The sequence below is a fragment of the Nannobrachium achirus genome (assembly GCF_963921795.1).
Source record: "Nannobrachium achirus genome assembly, chromosome: 9".
Taxonomy (NCBI): domain Eukaryota; kingdom Metazoa; phylum Chordata; class Actinopteri; order Myctophiformes; family Myctophidae; genus Nannobrachium; species Nannobrachium achirus.
In genome coordinates this window covers 55,253,291-55,275,298 of record NC_137818.1, presented here as the reverse complement: position 1 = coordinate 55,275,298, position 22,008 = coordinate 55,253,291, and the positions used below count along the sequence as shown (strand labels likewise).

At 44.2% G+C, this 22,008-nt stretch overlaps 1 protein-coding gene across 1 annotated transcript in view; it reads right to left on the bottom strand.

The window, feature by feature from the left end:
- LOC308290988 (cadherin-4-like) overlaps nucleotides 1-22,008 on the bottom strand; it is a gene marked incomplete at both ends in the record, with an annotated part of 85,018 nt that overhangs the window by 48,790 nt on the left and 14,220 nt on the right. The window contains 3 exons of the mRNA XM_080732902.1: nucleotides 1,029-1,201; nucleotides 3,160-3,304; nucleotides 8,826-8,981. Coding sequence (XP_080589028.1) covers nucleotides 1,029-1,201; nucleotides 3,160-3,304; nucleotides 8,826-8,981 — 474 coding nt within the window. The remainder of the gene's footprint in view (nucleotides 1-1,028; nucleotides 1,202-3,159; nucleotides 3,305-8,825; nucleotides 8,982-22,008) is intronic.

Genomic DNA, 22,008 nt, shown 5'->3' with positions numbered 1-22,008 from the left:
GCCTGCTCCCAGAGACTTATCTCGTTGCTGTTGTGATGATTATGTTTGGTCACTGATGCAGTGCTGCCGAGTCTGAGTTACGCATGTGATTTTATGTTTGTTTTTTATGTTGCAATTCGTGCCATACAACCAACTGCTCTTCAGAGACAAAATAAAGTTGAACCTCTATATGTTGCCCACCCGTGTGCTGTGCTACACAGGTGGGCAATGAAAGTGGCCCCCTGTTTAATAGCTAGCAGTTGCTTAGCAACACACAACACTTCATGTGTTCTATGAGCCATCGTTTATATTAGATATCAACGTTTTGATGTGATCTTATTTACTATAACACACAACCTCAAGGGTTCTATTGGTTAACTCATCCAGTGCCAAAACCGAACATGTTCGGTTTTTTAAAACGTATTACATATGCCAAAACCGAACATGTTCGGTTTTTGAAAAAAAAAAAAAAAAAAAAAATTGAATTTTTTTTTTAAAAAGAATTTTTTTTGGACCCCATCAAATCTAGTGAACATGATTTCAATCGCGATTTTGCATGTTCCACCCCCATACAACCCCATCTAACATACAGGGCAGCCATGTTTGTTTACATAACATGTAAAACATAATGGCGATTATCTCAAGAATGCCTGAACGGATTTCCAATCTGATTTTTTTGTTTGAAAGCTGTGAACAAACTGCACAAATCCACTCCAATGCAATCCAGGATTGCATTGGATTTTTTAGAGCTCATTCTTCTCTGTTTTTTTCCCATGCATGAGGTGTGCAAGGTTTAATCATGGCTAAGTTCACGAAAATAAGGCTTCTAAAATGCTTGGTAGCCAATAGCTAACTTCAAGCTAACTTCATCCTCTTCCTGTACATGCACAAAGGAAAGTGTTCAGGCAAGTCATGGCTGCAGGGCTTCTGCATATACCAGCATATCTCTATGGGATTTTCTCTGGCACCTGGGGCGCCCTCTAGTGGTGAACGGGTGGCACTAAAAGAGTAAATATACCACAGAGGAGAACAAAAGTAGGAGCACTGACCTCCCGATCGAGTCCTGCCGCCACAGTCACGATGTCTCCGGTCTCACTGTTGATGGTGAACATGTTGGGGATGGGGCTGTGTGGTGTCTGGGACAGGATCCGGTAACGCACCATGCCGTTGGCCGTGGTGTTGTCATCAGCATCGAACGCAGACATGTGCATCACATATGTACCTGTGGAGGAGGAGGAGGGGGGAATCTGTCAGAATCAGATAATGGTGATCATCGGTGGTCTTTGGAACGACATGGCTGAGGATACCGGAGAAGCAACGTCAGCGTAATCTTTTAAATCACTTCTCAGATGCCATTTTAACAGAGCTTTGTTTAATTAGCGTGGTTGACCTCACAGGGCAACCAGACTACAGTACTTGTCTGACTTTATTCCATCTTTCCATCCTTCTTTCCAGATAAACTTTATTTTGCCGCGCTACTCCTCCCACACTTGGCCCATATTGGCTAAGAGATACGTTATCTTACAATAAATGCGAGAAATCTCTGTGAGTATGTGTGTATGGTCTAGGTACATATTTATTGAAGTAACCCTCCACCCCTTCATGAGTACACAACTCTTTCTTTTCTCTTTTCTTTTTAACTCAGTGACAAAGCTTTGACTGTTATCCATCGACGACTCTGTCAGTCTCAGTCTCTCTCCGCCCACTGGGTTGGAGGCCAGTCTAATTGCCAGAGATAGTGATATCATGCCAGTGACAGCCTCTGTCCAAGGATAATTGTAACCGCGGTGCCCATTTCAAACTTCATTACATTTCAAAGCAACATTTGTCAACGACTCGGCCAGAGGGAGTCTTCTAATGGACTCTCTCTCTCTGGGACGAGGGGGAAAAAAGACAGCAGGAGCAGAGCATTGGATCGAGAAAAGAGAAGATTTGGTTTGATTCCAAGTTGAAACACTATGAATCTTCTATCTATCTCTTTTTCTAAAGACAGAGGGATCATGAGAGAGAGAGAGAGAAAAAGGAGGATTTGAAGAATCGCAGCACGTCACACATCGCCTGGGTAATTTCATTAAACTGCACTCTTCAGGGATTTAATGAGGACCCTTTGTACGGGCGTCCTGCGCTGTGCCTGATGGGATTATGTCCCTTTAATGACTCTTTACAGTTTTCCCACAATGTCTTTGATATTAATTTCAGAGCCTTGAGGTCATTTTTCAAAACCTTGGATACAATCTTCATGGCAGATAATCAATGTTTCAAAACTCAATTGAAAAATACTTTTTCAATTGCTTGGGTACAGTAAACAGAAACCAGAGATAATCCATTCACTGAATTAAATAACATGCACATTTTGGCACATAGCATCAAAGTATAAGTGTTTAAAAATAAAATACTCATGATACAACTTTCTTTTCATTTCATAAAATGCCTCAAACTACTCCTACAGTATATGTACAATATGTATACATGTACTCTATGCTATTATTGTATCCATAGGAAATGCAAAGGAAAGGAATGCTTGTTTTCGGTGATGCCGACGGACGCGCGCCGTCTCAGGCGACCTTGAGCCACGTCAGACACCGCCGAGCGAGCAGTAGCGAGCAAGTCGCTGTGTTGCGAAGGTCGCATGAGCCGACTCAGCGCCGTTAGAAGTTGTAAACCAGGGGGCCGGAATATTAAATCTATCGTCCCCCCCGACTTTCGGCACCTCCGCGCGGTCCAAGTGAACACAACAGAGCGCTCCCTACCTCCAGTTCAGCCAATCACAAGCCACGGCAAACCACGGATCTCCTATGGACACCATTATCGCATACTGTATGTATATCCCACCACATCTTTCCCAAATGTTAGTTTTTTTACCCGCAATGTACTGTAGTTTTTTTCTTTTCAAAATGTTTATCCCACAATTTTGTAACCCATTTTTCAAACAGTGGCAATTGCCTAAACTGTAATCCTATCCTATGTAATCCTATCTACATTTAACTCATGAGATTAGACATAAAATGGGCCAGTGGTGCTGTATTGTTGATTCATTATGTTGTCCGCATCCCTCCATCCCTCCATCCATCCATCCCTCCATGCATCCATCCCTCCATCCCGCCATCCCTCCATCCATCCATCCATCCATCCCTCCATCCATCCATCCCTCCATCCCTCCATCCATCCACATGTGACTACCTGGCTTGGAGCCTTCGTCCACAGATCCGTTGTAAACCTGGTTCTTGAACTCAGGTCTGTTGTCGTTCATGTCAATGACATAGATGTAGAGGTCTATGGGGTTCTCCACCTGGTTCCCGTTCATGTCCACAGCATGGGCTCGTAGCTGGACACAGACGCACGCGCACGCGCACACGCACACACACACACACACACACACACACACACACACACACACACACACACACACACACACACACACACACGCACACGCACACACACTCAAATGTTGAGTAAATATTTGCAAGGGTTTTTAACAACAAATAAAACTTTTATGACATTCAATGAATGATATATCAATGTGACACTCATACCGACCCCTCTATAACAACACACAATAGCTTGTGTAACAGAGCCTTCAGTATTGTGTTGTTTTCTCTATCTAAGATGATCAGCAGTGGTTTGAAAACTATACAGTACTTATTTATTCTTCTTCTTGTCAATGTGTTTAATGATTAAAAGTCGGGTTGTTTGTGAATGCAGCCCAACGCTGATGGTAAACTCCATCTAGGCTAAATACCGGCGCGAGACCGATAGTGGACAAGTACCGTGAGGGAAAGTTGAAAAGAACTTTGAGGAAAAAAAGCTCACTGTAAAAGTATTGCACCCAAACTGTTTTGCCTTTTTTTTTCCTGCATCACAGTTTGGGCTCTCGGTCCAAAATGCTTGTATGATTTGTTTGAAAGAATCCTAAAATCTCTCCACCGCCTTCTGACTTCACAAACACAGTCAGTCTGTCCATCAGAAACCCTGCTCTGCTCTGCCCAGATCAATAGGATCGCCGACTAGGATTTCACACAAAGTTCGGTACATGAAATTGATACGGAGGTCAATGTAAGTTAAAGAACACGTCCAGAATTCTTTCCCACTAAATGAAATCTGAAGGAGTTTCTTTATTTTCTTTACTTTGTTGATATGAATCGATTCTTTGGAAGATGTTTCATACACATTTGTGGTTTGTTTGTGCGAACCAAGAGCAAGGACGTAACTAATAAAAAAAAAGAGAAAAGAAAAACAAATGCATCTCTTTGTTTTCTCTGGAGTGTGTGTGTTTCACCTTACCAGTTAATATGAGTCATTGTGTAATATAAACCTGTCAGCATAAATAACAGAGCGGTTTATTTTACATCATTATTGAGGATGAATCCATGGACCTCTGATACTATCTACAACCTCCTGCTACAACAACACGGCTGGAGGATATTCATCCTGCCAAATACTGATGACTATCAGCAGGTCTAGAGAACAGATGTTGTGGACCCCCTCGACTCAATCTGATTCTGGGGGTATATTTCCCCCATCCCGGTTGGTCGTGACTCGTGAGCAGCATATAAACGAGACAGAATTTGGATGGAGATTAGAAAGGAAACTGGAGAGGTGAGGAAGTGAAAATATGTTAGGAAGCAGGGACGTGCAGAGAATGTTAGAGACGCAGGGGCTGACAGGGCACTTTTGGTGAAAACATCGAAAATAGCAGACCTCCAAACCCACAACGCGTCGCGCTGCGACGCGTTGTGAGCTTGGAGGTCGGCTATTTTCGATGCTTGATGCCACACTGAACTAAGCATAATCAAGTCAATACTGGAGATGTGATGTAATGGCATGGATTTCTACACAAAGAATGCAATTCTTTCAACATAAGATGCTGTATTCAAGTTCAGGAGAGTTCAGGCAATTCTCTTGAATGCTGCCTTCAGGTATGGCATGGAAAAGAGGGCATTTGTGTTTATTTCACCATAGTGAAAACTGCATTCATGTTCTGGAGAGGGCACCTTTTTACAGACAATAAAAGGGCAGGGGCTCAAGCCCCCTTTGATGTCTATGTGTGCACAACTGCACATGCCTGTTAGGAAGGATGGCGAGGTAAGGGGGAGGATGAAAGCTCTGTAACAAGAGCAGATTTTGTATTTTTATTTATTTATTATTTTTCATTCTATTTTAGGCAAGGAGAGAGCAGGTAGGGTGCTCTTATGTGTCTCATGAGAGGACCACAACCTGGGCCCCGCCTCCACCATGACAGCCAGATAACTGAAATAGCCTCCAGCCAACAACAGGGCCTGTCTGCTTGTGGCAGGAAATAGAATAAGGAGCATTTTCCCCGCTCGCCTTCCTCTCCTCAGACAGGTTGAAGTTCCTTTCCCAATCTGTGCCTCTCTCTCTGCCTGCTATCCTACGCTGTTCTCTTCTACTACCACTGCCTCACCCTCCACCTCACGGAAATTCAGGTCTCCGAGGTTAATTTGACTTTACTTTTCTCCCTGCGCATTGTCTGATCTCGTCCTTCACCCACTACCTGCACGCTGCCATCGCATCACATAGCACTATACGACGGTGTAGGACCTTATCAGAACCACCCCCCCCCCCCCCCCCACACACACACACACACACACACACACACACACACACACACACACACAGATACATAGATACTATACACCCCCACACCCTCCACCCCGCATTCGGCCTACACTCCCTAATTCAATAATGTCAAGAGTCAGAGATTACCACCCTGTTTAAAGAAGGCAGAAAGTAATTGTGGGTCCACATTAAAGTTATTATCTAGAAAGGCAGGGGGAGAAAACAGAGCGTGCCATGCAGGCAGAACTCAGCTTCTGGCTCAGAAGCAGCATCCTGATGGAGATAAGGGCAGACCCAGGAACACTGAGAGGCTCCGAGCTTTCCTCTCAGAGGAATGTGTGTTGCTGCACGGCTGCTTTTGAATTTACACATTCCTCGTTCTTTAAGAAATGAGGGAGAACTGGACCATGACTTTGTTCTGCCCTTGGTTGAAGTATGAGGTAAACAAAACAAAGTCAAATCTAAACTTTTGAGAGAGCCAGAAGATTGCGTAGAAGCCATTTCAGGTCAGTTATTGTGGATTGATGTTGTATAGGATACAGTTTAAATGGCCGTGTTTTGAATAAATAACCCATATTGCTGACCATTTGCCAAAGCATAGGCTACTGTGTTTTTTTCAAGAAAGCCTTTGGATTCCATTCATTTCAGCACGATATGAGAATCAACTTGCAGAGACATTAAACTTGAATGAGATAAGTAATCGATCACATTATCTTTTGGTTAAAGTTACATTATTGTTGCATGTTAATGCATATGAAAGTGCAGACAGTCTAGCTGAAAACAGTCCCATTTTACATACAAAATCCAAACATCCGTGCCTTTTTAACAGCAATGGAATGCAATTATATCAAACCCTAATAAACGCTAACCCTAAAATATGCTTTGGAAAATGGTTGTCAAGTGACAGAGTGAGTCAGTCAATAGGCTGAACCAGGTACAACGGGTAGGGTGGCCATACCACTGCCATTTCTAAACATACCTTCACATTCACCGTCTTTTAAGAATACCTTCGTACTCCCTCATGCCATTCGTCTCCATAGACTTCCATGTAATTCATAGTGCACGGATCATGCACACCCATGCCTAGATAATGCACCACGTGTGTCCACATTGCTCACAGCTTTCAAACAAAAGAATCCGAATGGAAATCCGTTCAGGCATTCATGAGATAGCAGCCATTATGTTTTCCTAAAATGTAAACAAAGATGGCTGCCATGTTTGAAAGATGGGGTTGCTATGGGGGTTAAACATGCAATTTCGCGATTGCTATCATGCCTACTACATTTTTTGGGGTCAATTTTTTTTTTTTTTAATTTTTCAAAAACGGGAAATTCTCGGGACTATCGGGCCTGGCAGGGAAAGACATTGAAATAATCTCGGGACTATCGGGCCTGGCATGCAATGAGTTAACTGAGAACCAATGTCAATACTATCAACAATCTGTCAATAATCATGTATACAAGCTATTCAAAATGTTCAGAATCATGATACATTCCTGCAAACATCATGATACATACCCCTTTTTTTCTTGTTTAATCAAGCAACAATTTTGCAGACCCCCTGCAGTACCCCCTAGAGGTCGCGGACCCCCTTTTGAAGAGCTCTGTTCTAGCGTGAGATGTAGCGGATCAACATAAGCTCAATTTATACTACATGGAACAACATCGCTCCTGTTGACATCTGTATCATGATCTTTCTGTTCAATAGCTCCCCGCTCCCTGTATAGATGGACACTATTCTTCCGCAGTCAACATGGGGTTTAAATTCAGCACGCCTGGACCTTTCCTAACAAATCATGTCATCGATCGGGAGCTCCTCTCCTGGGTATAAATCTGCTCCTGCTGTAACACTGAGCCTGCCAGTCGGCTCTGTGGGACTGTAAGTTCAACTAGGTTCACACGAGAGCCAGACGGAGACAAACACACCCAGAGAAAGAACAAAAGGAAAGTTAACGGAATGGATGCAGACAAACTCAAACTCTCTTACATCAAAGTGAGGGATTAATGCAGTAATTAGTTGCAAAAGAAACGCTTGTGGGTCCAATCTCATGGGTCATATTAGTGTGTGTGCGTGTGCGGGTGTGTGCGCACATGGACACATCCATAAATACACAGGAGAGAATCAGACAAAATAGAACAAAGAAAGTTCACAGTCAAATCCTGAGAATATAAAAATGCACCAATAAAGGGTCTAGTTAAATTAAATGAACACTGGAGATAAGATTGGGAGACTTAGGTGTTAAGGAGTTAAATAGTTCTCCTGCACACACTGCATGAGAGGAAATAAATCTAGCATAAATCTAAGATACTAGGTCATACATACAACTGGGCAACTGGCAGCCCGGGGGCCGCATGGTTAATATCAGAATACTGATATATTATTGATTTCAGATGTTCCATTTCCTGCGACGCGTTTTGAGCTTGTAGATCGGCTATTTTTGCTACTTTTGTGTGTCATAGAGTGACAAAGTAGGGCATTCATTAATAATTACGAAAAAGTTAAAATACGGAGATAAGAGGTTTCGGCCCTCTGGAGTGAGTGTGGAAATATGAATAAAATTAAGTTATAAATAACATTATGACCACAGAAAAGGGGGATGGACTGTAATGAACGCAGCTCTTTGACTGCAGTCAGTGGGTGAGGTTTTAAAAGTGAAATTTGTTCCGTCGCAACATTGACATTGACCTTAAACGTGACATTTACTTTGGGTCAGAACCTTAACACATGGGAAGCCAAGGTTTCTAACATTTCTAGCTGTTGCTGCTGCCGTCGTTCATTTACGCTTTAATTTTGAAGAGCCTCGGAAGCTTTGTGCGTGTGCACGTGAGTGTCCCCTGACGATTGAGGAAGAAGATCCATTTGTTTACAAACGCTCGCGAAACTAAAATCCAAACCGGGGCCGACCATCGCGGTAAAGTGTCGCCGTGAAAACAGGCAGATCTCTGCTTCCCTGGCGTTCTTTGCACCTTATTCATAGATAAAGCTGTTTTTATGTTTCAGCATAGAATGGAAGTGTATGTAGCCTAGATCCTCCATTTTGTTTCTCTGCGAGCCACGGTATGACGTATGGACCAGGGTCTTTCACATGGGTACACAGAACGGATGCAGCTGCATGTAACCAAGTTAACCCTTTGTCTCGTCTCTCAACGAGATGACTCATTTTTGGCACGGCGACCTCCAGTGGCCGTATCTCGTTACTGAACGAGTTTGGCTCCCAAGTTGTTAAGACAGAGTGAGGCAGAAAGTCACACAGACATACTGTAACTCACATGGTAGGATGAGCACATCTCTCGATCCAGAGGTTTGGTGACAAACATCTTGCCAGCCAGAGGGTCGATGCTGAACACCTCATTGGGTGGCTGGTCTGCTCCCACCCCCGTGATGCTGTATCGGATCGAGATGTCCCTGTCCTGGTCTGAACGGATCTGAGAGAGAGAGAGAGAGAGAGAGAGAGAGAGAGAGAGAGAGAGAGAGAGAGAGAGAGAGAGAGACAGAGATATTATCACATTTAGCTAAAAGTGGTAAATGGTGCATTTAAATGCCTTCTGTCAAAGTGCTTGACAATGTGCATTATACTGTAAATGTGTCAATATTCAAGCTAATTGTGAAACCTAATATCCTTCTGCATCTTGAGATTTCAACCCAGTTTTCAATACTCTCTCCCCCTCTCTACTTAACTACTAATCTCTCAAGAACAAATTAAGTGCTTCTCAACATTAAATGAAAAGGAACAAAACAGAGAGGGCGCCATTTTTCCCTTTTCTTTGACGATACATTCCCAGATTGCATAAACACAAATGCAAATACACACAAATACATGGACGCACGCACGCACGCACGCACGCACGCACGCACGCACGCACGCACGCACAGGACGGCAGGAAGCCCTAATGTACGTCCATGGAATCATGGTACACGTGTCCTCATTCAGGTTCTTTCCCCAGAAAAAGAGTAATGCACTAAGCTCAATGCCAGACCTGTGCCTTACACCGTTTTGCATCATTTTTAGGTGTCCAAACAAGTCGTTCCATCTCCTTCCATTAGCAACGTGACAACCAATGAAACCATCACCCTTTCAAAATAACTCCCATTCTCCTGCTTCGTGTGCCAGTGAGTGCACACAGACACAGTATAGCAGCCAGCTTCTCTCTTCTAATCAGGGACTATTTCAGCGGACGAGCCAACTAAACAGTCTGACACTGTCCAAAGCTGTCTCCATCTTCCTCTCGTGGAACCAATTTAGCCACACTTTTGACACAACCAGGAAATCTGCCCTGCCGAGGAGATAGCTTGAGAAAAACTAAGAAGGACAAGGGAAGGACATACGGTATTAGACAGGTGTCATCTTGGCAGCAGTGGAATAACAACCTGTCATTATTGCCAACACTGACATCATCTTTGTCTACTTCTTCGTCATCCTCATCATCATCACTGTGCCATCGTCGTCACTTTCCTCCATCCTGATCTGTGTCAATATCCGGTGTCTGGAACTAGCACACCATTCAAAGTAATAGGGTGACAGAAAAGACATGGCGGCTCGTCCATTGAAGTTCAATGGAGAAGTGGCGCCATATCATATTCGGTTCCTCAAGCTTGATGGAAGAGACTACTTATTCCCCAGCTCTGACTATAAGGTTGGATCTACTGTACTGTATGTACATAGTTTAACATACACCGCCAGAGGGGTGGAGGGGGATGGGGGCTGTAAAAAATACGTAATCAGATGCCATGTTATGCAGGAAGCAGTGCCATCACCGTGCCCATGCTACTACGCCAGTATCTGTGTGTGTGTGTGTGTGTGTGTGTGTGTGTGTGTGTGTGTGTGTGTGTGTGTGTGTGTGTGTGTGTGTGTGTGTGTGTGTTTTCCTCAGGGAACGGGGGGACTGGGGTGGAGGGGTGAGGAGGGGTTATTCTTCAGAAGACTGTGCTCATATCTCTGTAAATTACAAGTGACAGCTACAGTAATTAATGAGCTCCAGGCGTCAACGGTTATTACTTCAAAGCACGCTTACCTCCTGAAACGGATACATGAAATTACAACTGCACCACTATGACCTCTAGGGGGCAACACTGACTCCATCTACTACTACCTCCGCTAAAGACAATGCTGACTCCATTCACCATTCCCAGAGGGAATCAGAACATGCCTACCATTACATACTCCTCTCCTCTCCTCTCCTCTCCTCTCCTCTCCTCTCCATCATTTCAGCTTTTTCTGTGTATGTGGACAGAAGCCATGCATGAGACATGAAATGACGTTGCCTTGGCAGTGTTGTGTATAAATCTTCACCAGTTAGGAAGTGATGGATCTCCATAATTCCATTCAGGCATTTCTCCGCCCCCTGGTTTTTCCCACCTGCTTCCAAAGACTTCCTGCTGGAGGGGAGAGACTGAGCTGTGGGTTTTCACAGTCATTCCAACTAATTACCTCTGCCTCCCACCATGTTCATGCATGTAGTCACAGTGGAACACTGAAGGCCACACCATAGGCGGGAGGGGGGGAGGGGGGGGGAGGTCGCTGGCGAGTAAACGATCACACTTTTCCTCGCTCAGAGATTTCGGTTGATGCCAAGCGACGACTTACGAGCGCGTTCATGTGAAGTCGTGTGATGCCACTGTCTTGATGTGTCCTAATCATTAACTCTTTTACTGTTTTATGTATTATTTATTTATTTGTGCTACTGCCATCAAAGTAGCTTAAAAGTAGCTTACCTTTGCGATGTTATAGAACATTATCCTTGCATTATTTCCAAACATATTATTTTTTAAAACACAGGTATAGCTGTAATCGAGCCAAACTGACTGCAGGGGCAGCCATATGCAATGAATGAGGCTGCAAATGTCCCTCGCTTCCGCCAGTAGCTCAGAGCATAGAAATGCATATACTAGATCCAGTCCATAGAAAACGGCCAGGAAGTGATTTCGCCTCCATTGTTGTTTATCTGTGGTTGGAGATTTGAGACCAGCGTTACGGGAGCTGTTTCTACTGTACAGACCTGCGCGACCTCTCATCAGCTTACAGTGCTAAAATAAGGTAAAGAATGAACAAACGGCCGTTCGTACTTGGCGGCAATAACCTGCCTGAATGGGGCGAGCGTTAACGTACATAGCGGTAAAAGAGTTAATAACACACACGCGCACACGTGTGTGTTTAAAGCATTTAAATTACATCCTTGTCATATAAAAGCTGGCATTTCTACCATTCCACTGATGCCAGTGGAGGCGCAAGTTGATGGAAGATCCATCAATAAATCTGGGATGATGCAGTGCAGTTTTAGGTTTTACTGAACAGAAGGAAGTCTAATTCTCCTTTCCCTCTTAGGGACACACACACACACACACACACACACACACACACACACACACACACACACACACACACACACACACACACACACACACACACACACACACACACACACACACACACACACACACACACACACACACAGCACTTCATTTGGTAATAAATGATAAAGACATTCATTTTCAAGAGCCCCGATAATCAAAAGCACTTTTCGGCTTCCACTTCTCCCTCTCTCGCTCTGTCGAGAGAGAGTGAGAGAGGGAGAGAGAGAGTGTCAGAGAGGTGTGTGTGTGTGTGTGTGTGTGTGTGTGTGTGTGTGTGTGTGTGTGTGTGTGTGTGTGTGTGTGTGTGTGTGTGTGTGTGTGTGTGTGTGTGTGTGTGTGTGTGTGTGTGAGCGTGCATGCTTGTGTGGCGGGGTGGGGCAGAGAGAGAGAGAGAGAGAGAGAGAGAGAGAGAGAGAGAGAGAGAGAGAGAGAGACTGCATCAGCAACCTATTTGTCGAAGGATCAAAGCAATTCTCTTCATTACTGACAGCTTGTCTCGGCCTTAAGGAGATCTTATCAGTGAGCTTAGCGCCACTCTGCCTGGCAAAACTGATTCAAATGGAAAATGATCATGATACTGGTTCTCCAGGGAAAACAGGGCAGAGGAGATGAAGAGAATGGATGAGAACACACTGCTACCACCACTGTAGAGAGAATGGATGGGGCTGGGGATCTGACCTTAATATGCTATTACAGCGTCCTCAACTACTGTACAGTGCATGATACTACTACTATTAAATATGGCTATTCTAATTAACAAGAACAATCAGGTTGTTTGGATGATGTATTCGTAGTTGTGGCTATTTTGCCAAATAGACCTCCCACAAAACATGACAGCTAATTTACAAGGCATTTAGCAGACACTCTTAATCCAGAGGGATTTAAAGTACACAAGGCAAACCCATAAATCAAATACATACAGTGTAGTGCCTCGGCAATCTAGGATCATAGGTCAACCAAGAACGTAGCTAAGCATCAGTCCAAACAGTATAATATAAAAACAATATAATAATCTGTACATTGATACAACACAAACTATAGGATGCCAGGTCAACACATGGAACCGCCATCTCTAAATAACATGCTATCTAAATTACATTTAAACCTTTGCATGCTAGTTCAAGTGCTACGGACAGAGGTCGAGTCTGAAGAGGTGAGTGAGTGTTCAGATTACAACAGAATGCAGAAACCTTTCTAGTACAAAGGTATTGAATAATGAAAACACTGTTCAGAGGTTGTCATTAAATGCATATAGGTGCATAGCTCTAACAGTTAAATCACCCCAGGGCCAGGGTCTAGTCATGTTTGCAAGCTCCCCAGACACACTTTATCCATATTGTCACTGTGGGGCAGAAACCTCATCCCCAAGTTTCACTTTTGTACGTTTCTTTGTAAAGTAAATCCCTGCTTCACCATACAAGGCTGTCGCACAAGACCAGTTAAAATAGCAGATCTACAAGCACACAACGCCTCACAGTGAGAGGCGTTGTGTGCTCGTAGATCGGCTATTTTCAAAAAATTCACTCTGTGTTTTTAAAATGATGAATACAAAATGAACGGTTTTGGACATACTGTATAGGTTTCCACCTAACAACGATATGCAGACTAGTATTACAAGTTGAGGGCAACAATCTGAACAAACTGGAAGTGGTGTCAAGCTACTTTCTCTGCAAGCAGTCGGCACTGAAGTGAAACCAGTATGCGACATTCAATGAAGGGCGGATATCAAACACAATACATGCTGGCTATGCAAATCTAAATGAACACTGTAGCAATAGGACGTCTGACTCTTGATTAAATCAAATCAAAACGAAGTTATTTGGACAAAATCTGTTGCGGGAACTTCGACAAGAATGGTCCTGGTTGGAATTTGTGTGGCCCATTATGAGGTTAAGGTTAGGTTTAGGCATAGTTTTCTTTTAGGACAATTTAAAACAAACGTAGGAGACATTTGTATGCCTCAAGCCGAGGCATGGAATTGTTTATCTTGGTAATGTACCAAAGCTCTTTGGTCTTAGAGCCAGCTCTTTGGTTGTTATCAATCCCCTGCTGTCTGAAATTGTAGGTCGATCTTCCTCCTGACAACTGGGGGTCGTGACCCCAGCTAAACCATCTCCCACTCAGCCGGCACTGTCAAACATGACAGACACTAACAGTGCACTTCTGTTCCCTAAAGGAAACCACAAGCAAATCTAAAACACAGCTAGGATTGATGTCAGATGTTCCGGAATGTGAAACATTTTAGCATTGGATACAATTTCAGGTAATGCCTCTATGTTCTCGCTTTAGTAGCCTAATAGAGAACAGCCTGTTCTGTTTTTGTGATTGCCTCCGAACATTTTTACCCACCTATTTTTTGAGCGGTAGTCACACCACTCCTATACGGAGCTGTGTGTGTATCTATGCGTGTTGCGTGTCTGTATGTAGCCTGCAATACCTCTTTTGACCACCCACACACACACACACACACACACACACACACACACACACGCGTTAAGGGAGGGGCGCTGTTGTCAGGCCAGGCACACTAAAACTCACACTCACACACACTCACACAGACTCCACCGTTCAGTTCACACGGTTGTGATTTTTTCAGAATTAACATGTGTTGTGTTATGGTTCCGAGCAGCGGCAGAGACATTTTGAGAGCAGAGTCTGACCTACATTATATTGATTGATTGATGTTTTAATTTTTTAGACTTATTTAAAAAGTTGCAAAAGGGAAATATTATTGCTGCTAGCAATAATAGTTCATGGAGTCATTGTTGTAATCACATTGTAATCACATCAATATGTGTGATTGATTTTGAATAGAGCTCGATCACATTTAATCAATATTTTGAACAGAGCTGAGTCGTCTAGCACTGCGTTTTTGTTTTTCCATAAAAAGGGACATGGACTGAGAGATCTGTTGAAATGCAGTTTCTTTCATGGCGCTTTCAGAAATATCTTGACGGCATACGGTACTTGATGGCACACACTACGTGCGTACAACATGCACGAACACACGCACAGCCGCACGCACACACACACACACACACACACACACAGAGATACCAAAACACACAAACACACGCACAAATAACACACAGAAGCATGTCATAACTGTACCAATTAGGCTGTGTGGTGCTGCTGGTTCAGGGAGTGACTGTAGCTGCAGTAACAACTAAGCCCAGACACTGCCTCTTGCAGCAGACAGCAAAGTCACAGCAAACACCTAAACATCTGAAAGCTATAGAAATAGCTGGGCCCACCACAGCTTGAGAGCCCTAAACAAAGGGAGTGAGGTATTCTGAACAAACAAGCAGAGAGAGATGTTCCTTTTTTTACACTATGGTGAGGCTGTACGGGCAAGCAGAGACACTGTACAGAGGTACTGGCCAACAGGTCACAACCTGAGCTGGTTAGCTCTGAACAGCATCGACGAGAGGCTGATGAGGAGGAGGCTGCGGTCTGCTGACTGTTGTGTCCCCTCAAAACAGATGAACTGGATTCATGCTGTATCTTTTGGTCTCAAGGTATCAATATAAATGGTCGTGCTAGTGGTATTGTTCCATGTTTAGCTCATTTACTATGACTAATGGCACCTGGTTTCCAAAGCATACTGTAGTTTTCAAAAGAAAAAAAAAAAAAAGTGATCCAGGCACTCAAAAGTTTAAAAAGGGAGTAACAATACTTTATTTCATTTGTCTAAAACGCTGACATGTTTCGACCAGAAACTGGTCATCATCAGGGCTCTCATACTGTAGTTTGTTAAATGTTTGAGGAAGATACCAGAGTACCAGACACTTTCCTAAGATAGCACTGTAGGCAATCCAACACACTAAAATATCACTTTGTGGTTACATATCTCTTCTTGTATAGGTTACATTATTGTTGCATTTTAATGCATCTTAAAAATGTGGGTTAATTTGGAGTCTAGTTGAAAAGAATCCCTGGGCAATTTATTCAGTTGCTCTGGAGGATAGCAGCGTCTAAATTGTAAATACGGTCGAAGCTAGAACAGACAACAACATTATTGATGCCGGCATGGGCATTTAAGAATGAAAACAACAAGAATGAACAGCATCATTCTTCATCGACTGATGAGGATTCGCGTGTTTATGCACATGCAGACCTCCAGTAAAGTACTACAGTGTACACACACTGTGCACAGGTAGATCTGAAAAAATGCACACATGTACAAGATTAAGAGAAAGATTGTGTACATGGATTGAAGCAAAATAAAATCTCACGACTGAAAAATGTTTCTATGATCAAGTCCTAATGTGCGATTTGTGAAACCATATGAAACGAGCCGCCCACACTAGTGCTGTTTCCTAAACAATTACTCGTTTTTGTAATATTGTTCCTGATGTTTTAAATACTGCCAACCAGATGAAGAAATCACAGATTGAGGATTTAACATTTGCTGAAATATCAGAGACTATTAAGAAGATGCTTATGAACATACTGTTTGACCACTTCAAATGCTCTCATCTTACAATAATAACTTACAAAAATAGCCTGTCTTGGAGACAGGCTATTTGCGCAATATGCTTCCACAGAAGACATGCTGGCTTCTATGGAAACCAAATGACTGAAATCAGTCGTGGCGACTGAGAACTTTAATCCACCAAGGCAGTGTGGGCCTACGGCACATCGGAAAGTGACTATATGAGTGCACACAGCGCAGGTTGGCACCTCGACAGAGTGCAGTGCTAGTTTAGACAGCAGGGGGGTACGCTGGGGGCAGAGAAGGCAGAATCATACCAGGAACATTACTATTACAGTATGAGGCAGACACACTATCTGGTCATCCAACAGTGCTCCTCTGTACTGTTTGCGTACGTTGGTGGCTGTATGTTTGATTGGAGGACAGAGAGGGCCTCCTCTGTGTCCTGGTGAGGCTGTTAAAAATACTCCATTCACATTGCTGCAATGAACCAGGGCTAATGGAAGTTAAGCACTGAATGACTTTTCCAATTATTACTGTGTGTGGGGGAAAAAAGGGCCCTGGTCTTTGATAGCGCAGGCTTATGGCAAATTAGAGATGCTTTTCTCCCCGGAAGGAACAATGGAACAATCCTCCCTGCTCAATCTCCTCAGCCATGGCGGGACCAATAGAGGGGAGGCAGACATTGTTGTGGCAGACAAAAGGTGACACCCCTCCACTTTCACTTCACTGTGTCGAGGGCTGCCGTTTCATCTCTCTCTCTCTCTCTCTCTCTCTCTCTCTCTCTCTCTCTCTCTCTCTCTCTCTCTCTCTCTCTCTCTCTCTCTCTCTCTCATTAGGGAATTGATTGAGTCATGAACTATGAGGAATGGTGATGGTTCTCGACTTCTTTAGGACTTCTTACAGGATTTGACAAGGACAATATGAAGGACCCTCCCCCCATCCCATCCCTGTGAGACACAATCTGGATAATTAGACTAAAGACTGCGCGTGCGTGAGAGAGAGAGAGAGAGGGGGGGGAGAGGGGGAGAGGGAGGGGTAGGGGGAGCATAGTGAGAGAAATATGCTACTACTGCACTTTTGTCAGTCATTTACCCCCCTCCTCCTGTATGTGCGTTTACACAATGTCCGCCTTTCATACCCCACACACACCCCTCTCCCCCTTCCTGCATGGGTTCCCTCCCTTCTTGTGCTCAAATTCAAGATCCGGCACTCTGCAGCCAGGGGGAGAAATGCAGACTAGAGGGAAAATATGAGTAAAAAAAAAAGCATGAGAGTGAGAGGAGAAGAGAGGAGGGAGGGAAGCAAAGTGGCTTTAAATTGACTGCCTCAGCAGAAGTGTAATGGGATGTGAGCCCTGCTGTCTAGAAACAGGAAGCCAGGCGACCAATGGGACGGCGGCCAGGGGTCATTGAGGACTCTGATTGGACACTAACCTGGCTTGAGAAATGTTTTTTTTGCAAAGTGGTGTGAGCAGAGGGGACGGAATCATCTATCCTGACCGCACATTGTGGCCTTGGCTGGATCGAACGCTGCCCGCCTCAATCTGTCTTGTGTCGCCCCCATCGGTCTAGTCTTACCAGCATCCCTCCTGTTGCATCATCCTGTGGTTTTCTGTGAACACAGCTGGAGAGGCGGTTTGGAGAGCGTAGTGTACTGTAGTGTAGACTACAGCGCCCCCTTCAGCCTAGTGGGAACAACACCTCAGAGGTCTCTACAGTTAAACACATGTACAGATGAATCCAGATGAGAAGTATGCTATATGTTCATATGTGTTTGGGGGAGGAAAAGTGGGCATTTTGTGTTTGATGTTGACTGGGTGAGAGCCCGGTAAAATGGTTCCTCTTCCTGCCAAGTGTGGCCATGCCAAAGACTGGCAAGCTGGAGGGTGGCTGGACCTCGACTTCAGGAAAAACACGCACGCACGCACGCACGCACGCACGCACGCACGCACGCACGCACACACACACACACACACACACACACACACACACACACACACACACACACACACACACACACACACACACACACACACACACACACACACACACACACACACACACACACACACACACACACACACACACACACACAGACTGCAGGATTGAATGTGTGTCAGAATGTTTCTCAGGATGTTCTGGCTGCTACTAAACCAGCGAGGGATTTTGTTTGGCAAACTCCACCTCAGCCTGAGTCCAGCTGTCATCTTGACAAATGAAACTAGGAAGAGTGAGGTATGTGTGTGTGCGCGCGTGTGCAAGTGTTTGTCTGCGTGTGCATTCGTGCACATCTGTGCTTTTGTGTATGCGTGCATGTGTATCTGTATACATTATGTTGCATGTTTCCATTTGGTGAGCATGTTAATATTTTGAAGCACAACATGCGGAGCAGATGGCAGCTTGTTCACTTTGCTTTACAGCCCCCCGAGGCAGTAAACCTGTCTTTTCTTGACTGATATGGTTCAGAACACAGCAGAACCTGGATCAGAGCCAGCTTCATGGGGCCATGTGTCCACTAACCTTTTTTGAGGTCTGGAGGGAGGTCATGGGGAAAAAAGGTTATTGACATCCCGGACATGCACCAATATAGCACCGCTGGCTTAACCCAGTGACCAGGCACGTGCACACATAGACATTTGAGCCCCTGCCCTTTTAACAGTCTGTAAAAAGTGCCCCTCTCCAGACCATTAATGCAGTTTTTACTATGGTGAAAGAATTGCAAATGCCCTCTTTCCATGCCACACCTGAAGGCAGCATTCAAGAGAATTGCCTTGTCCAAACTGTCCTGAACTTGAATGTATCATCTTATGTTGAAAGAATTGCGCAGAAATGGTGTAGAAATCCATGCTGTTACACCACATCTCCAGTATTGCCTTTCTTATGCTTAGTTTAGTGTGGTACCAAGTACTGAAAATAGCCAACCTCATATTTTCAATATGTTCACCAAAAGGCCCTTTTAGGAATTTCAGCCCCTGCCTCTCTAACATCCTCAGCACGTCCCTGCCAGTGACATTGAAGGCTGAACCAACCTCGAGGAGTAATGTTCTATGTTCGGTAATGAAGCTCCGTCCATGGCCTCAAATGCACCGCTGACCGCTTTCCCCTGTGTGCTGTTCTGCCAGAGCTCACGCACAAACTGTGCTTTTATGAGCAATGTGGGACATTTAAGCTTTTTACAAGAATGCTGTGAGAAAATGTTCTTTTCTGCCGAAAATGATGAGCAAATAGCGTCGTGAAAGGCAGGATCACAGGGAAGTGGCTGGGGAACACTCATGATGACTGAGTGCCAATGAAGGAGTCTACAAAGTTAAAAATAAAAGTGGTGTAAGAATACCGGCAACTTTTATTCTGATCCTGAACTTGTTATGTTTGCGGTGGTTTCATCACAAGATGCGTTTCATTGCTCGACGAGGAATTTCATTATGCGCATGTCACACTGTGATGATGCGTACTTGCAATTCATATCGTTGTTGTCGGGTGGAACCCTTGTATGTCCAAAACCTTTTGTTTTGTATTTATAATTTTTAAAATGACGATCTACAAGCACACAACGCCTCGCGGTGCGAGGCGTTGTGTGCTTGTAGATCGGCTGTTTTCACTACTTTCGTGCGATGGCCTTGTATGATGAAGCAGTGCTTTACTTTGCGAAAAAATATACAAATTTGAAACTTGGAGATACAAGGTTTCTGCCCGACAGTGACGATATTTTGGTAGCTCCCCTCTTCTCTCTCTCTCTCTCTTTCTCTCCATGTGTGCACCGTATCTGTGCATGTGTGTGCGTGGAGGGTTAGCAGCACGCGAACATGCCACCACCCCAAGACGGTATAGGCATTACATTTACATGGGAGAGATTCTGATGGAAGGTCTTTCATTGTAAATGACAAACTAAATCGGATCATATTATTCTGGTGCAGGCCTCGATTTCAATTTGCCTCACATTTTTACCTCAAGGAAAGAAAGAGCCAAAGACGGCAAAACGGAAGAAAAAAATAATACAAGCACATTAAGTGAGATTGGAATTTTACATCAGATGCCTGGCATCCAGAGGGGCTGCAATTCAATTCCATCTCACGCCCAGGGACTTTTTCCCAAGCAATTACTCTTTCCTTCCATTTCCACTAAATGTTGTTTCTTTGTGATGAATCCAGGGTTTCTTTTGTTAGGCCCCTGCCACTGGCAGACATGCAATCATTATGGAGGAGACACAGATTTCAAGCTCTATACCTGATGTGATGCCTCGCCTGCCTGACTGTGTCTCTTTTCGACTGCGAAGGGGCGTCACAAGGGGGTGGAAGTGGGACTGAGCTACTAGGGCCCAAGGTGGAGGGGCCTTTATTATTTTATACTTTAGCTATGGAAAAATAGCAGATCTACAAGCTCACAGCGCGGCACCGAGTTTGTAGATCTGCTATTTTTGAAAAGTCGCGAAAATGTGTGCAAATCTTTGAATATGTGTATGTTTTAAGCGAAACTTTCAAATTTTGCTTCATGGGGGGTCCCTGGAAGAAAATATTTTGAGATGGGGGTCCGTGGCCAAATACATATCATTTTGGGGTCCTTGACATGAAAACGTTTGAGCACCACTGACATAGAAACATAGGTTTTTCAAAAAAACCTTATGGATTTGAAATATTCAAAGACTTGCACAAACTTTCACGATTTTTCAAAAATAGCAGATCTACAAGCTCGCAGCGCGGCACTCGGTGCCGCGCTGTGAGCTTGTATATCTGCTATTTTTCAACAGTTAAAGCACAAAATGTGAGTGAATCCTTGTACCCAGGGCCCAGAACACCCCTGCGACTGTCAATCGTTCCATCCGTATGTTTGGCTACCATCATCATAAAGCGTCCTTCCCTTCTGTTAGAAGGACCTTATCTCACAACAACAGGAAACAACTCATTCTCCCTCTTCACCGCCGCTCCCCACCTCCCAGAGTCCCTTGCCGAATATCTTTCGTTCCAATTTCACTGTACATTATATGTTTTAATGTCTTTGAAGACATCTTCGTTCCTCCTTCATCCTTCTGATCCACAGGGTCACCCAGGCCACCCTCCAGGGGTCCAGACAGAGGCTGTTGGTAATGCTCTTATTTATCTCCCTCATAAAGTCCCTCTCATCTCCTATTAAAGAGCCTGGGACTGCTGCTGCCCTTGACCCAGACGTAACTCTTGTGTCTTTTTGGTAAGATGATTTACAGTTTAATTTAATGCCGATCCGAACCCAGGGGGAGCCTGCCGAGGAGTGTCATAAGAATGCTGGGAAGGGTGTGTGTGTGTGTGTGTGTGTGTGTGTGTGTGTGTGTGTGTGTGTGTGTGTGTGTGTGTGTGTGTGTGTGTGTGTGTGTGTGTGTGTGTGTGTGTGTGTGTGTGTGTGTGTGTGTGTGTGTGTGTGTGTGTGTGTGTGTGTGTAGGGGTGTAGGTGGGAGACTACGGGAATTGTAATAAAGTCATATCTCCAGGCAGGAGGTGCAGAGCTCACAGGAAGGCGTAGGCACATTAATCTGGGCTCTAAACTTTGGAAAAACAACCCAGAACATGATCCAATCTATGCCTTTCTCATTTATTATTTATTGTGTTTATATTGTACTGTTTGTATAGTAAACGTTGATAAAAGGAAAAGGAAAAGAATAAAACTGAAGCTAGGCTAAACATGTCTGATGGAACT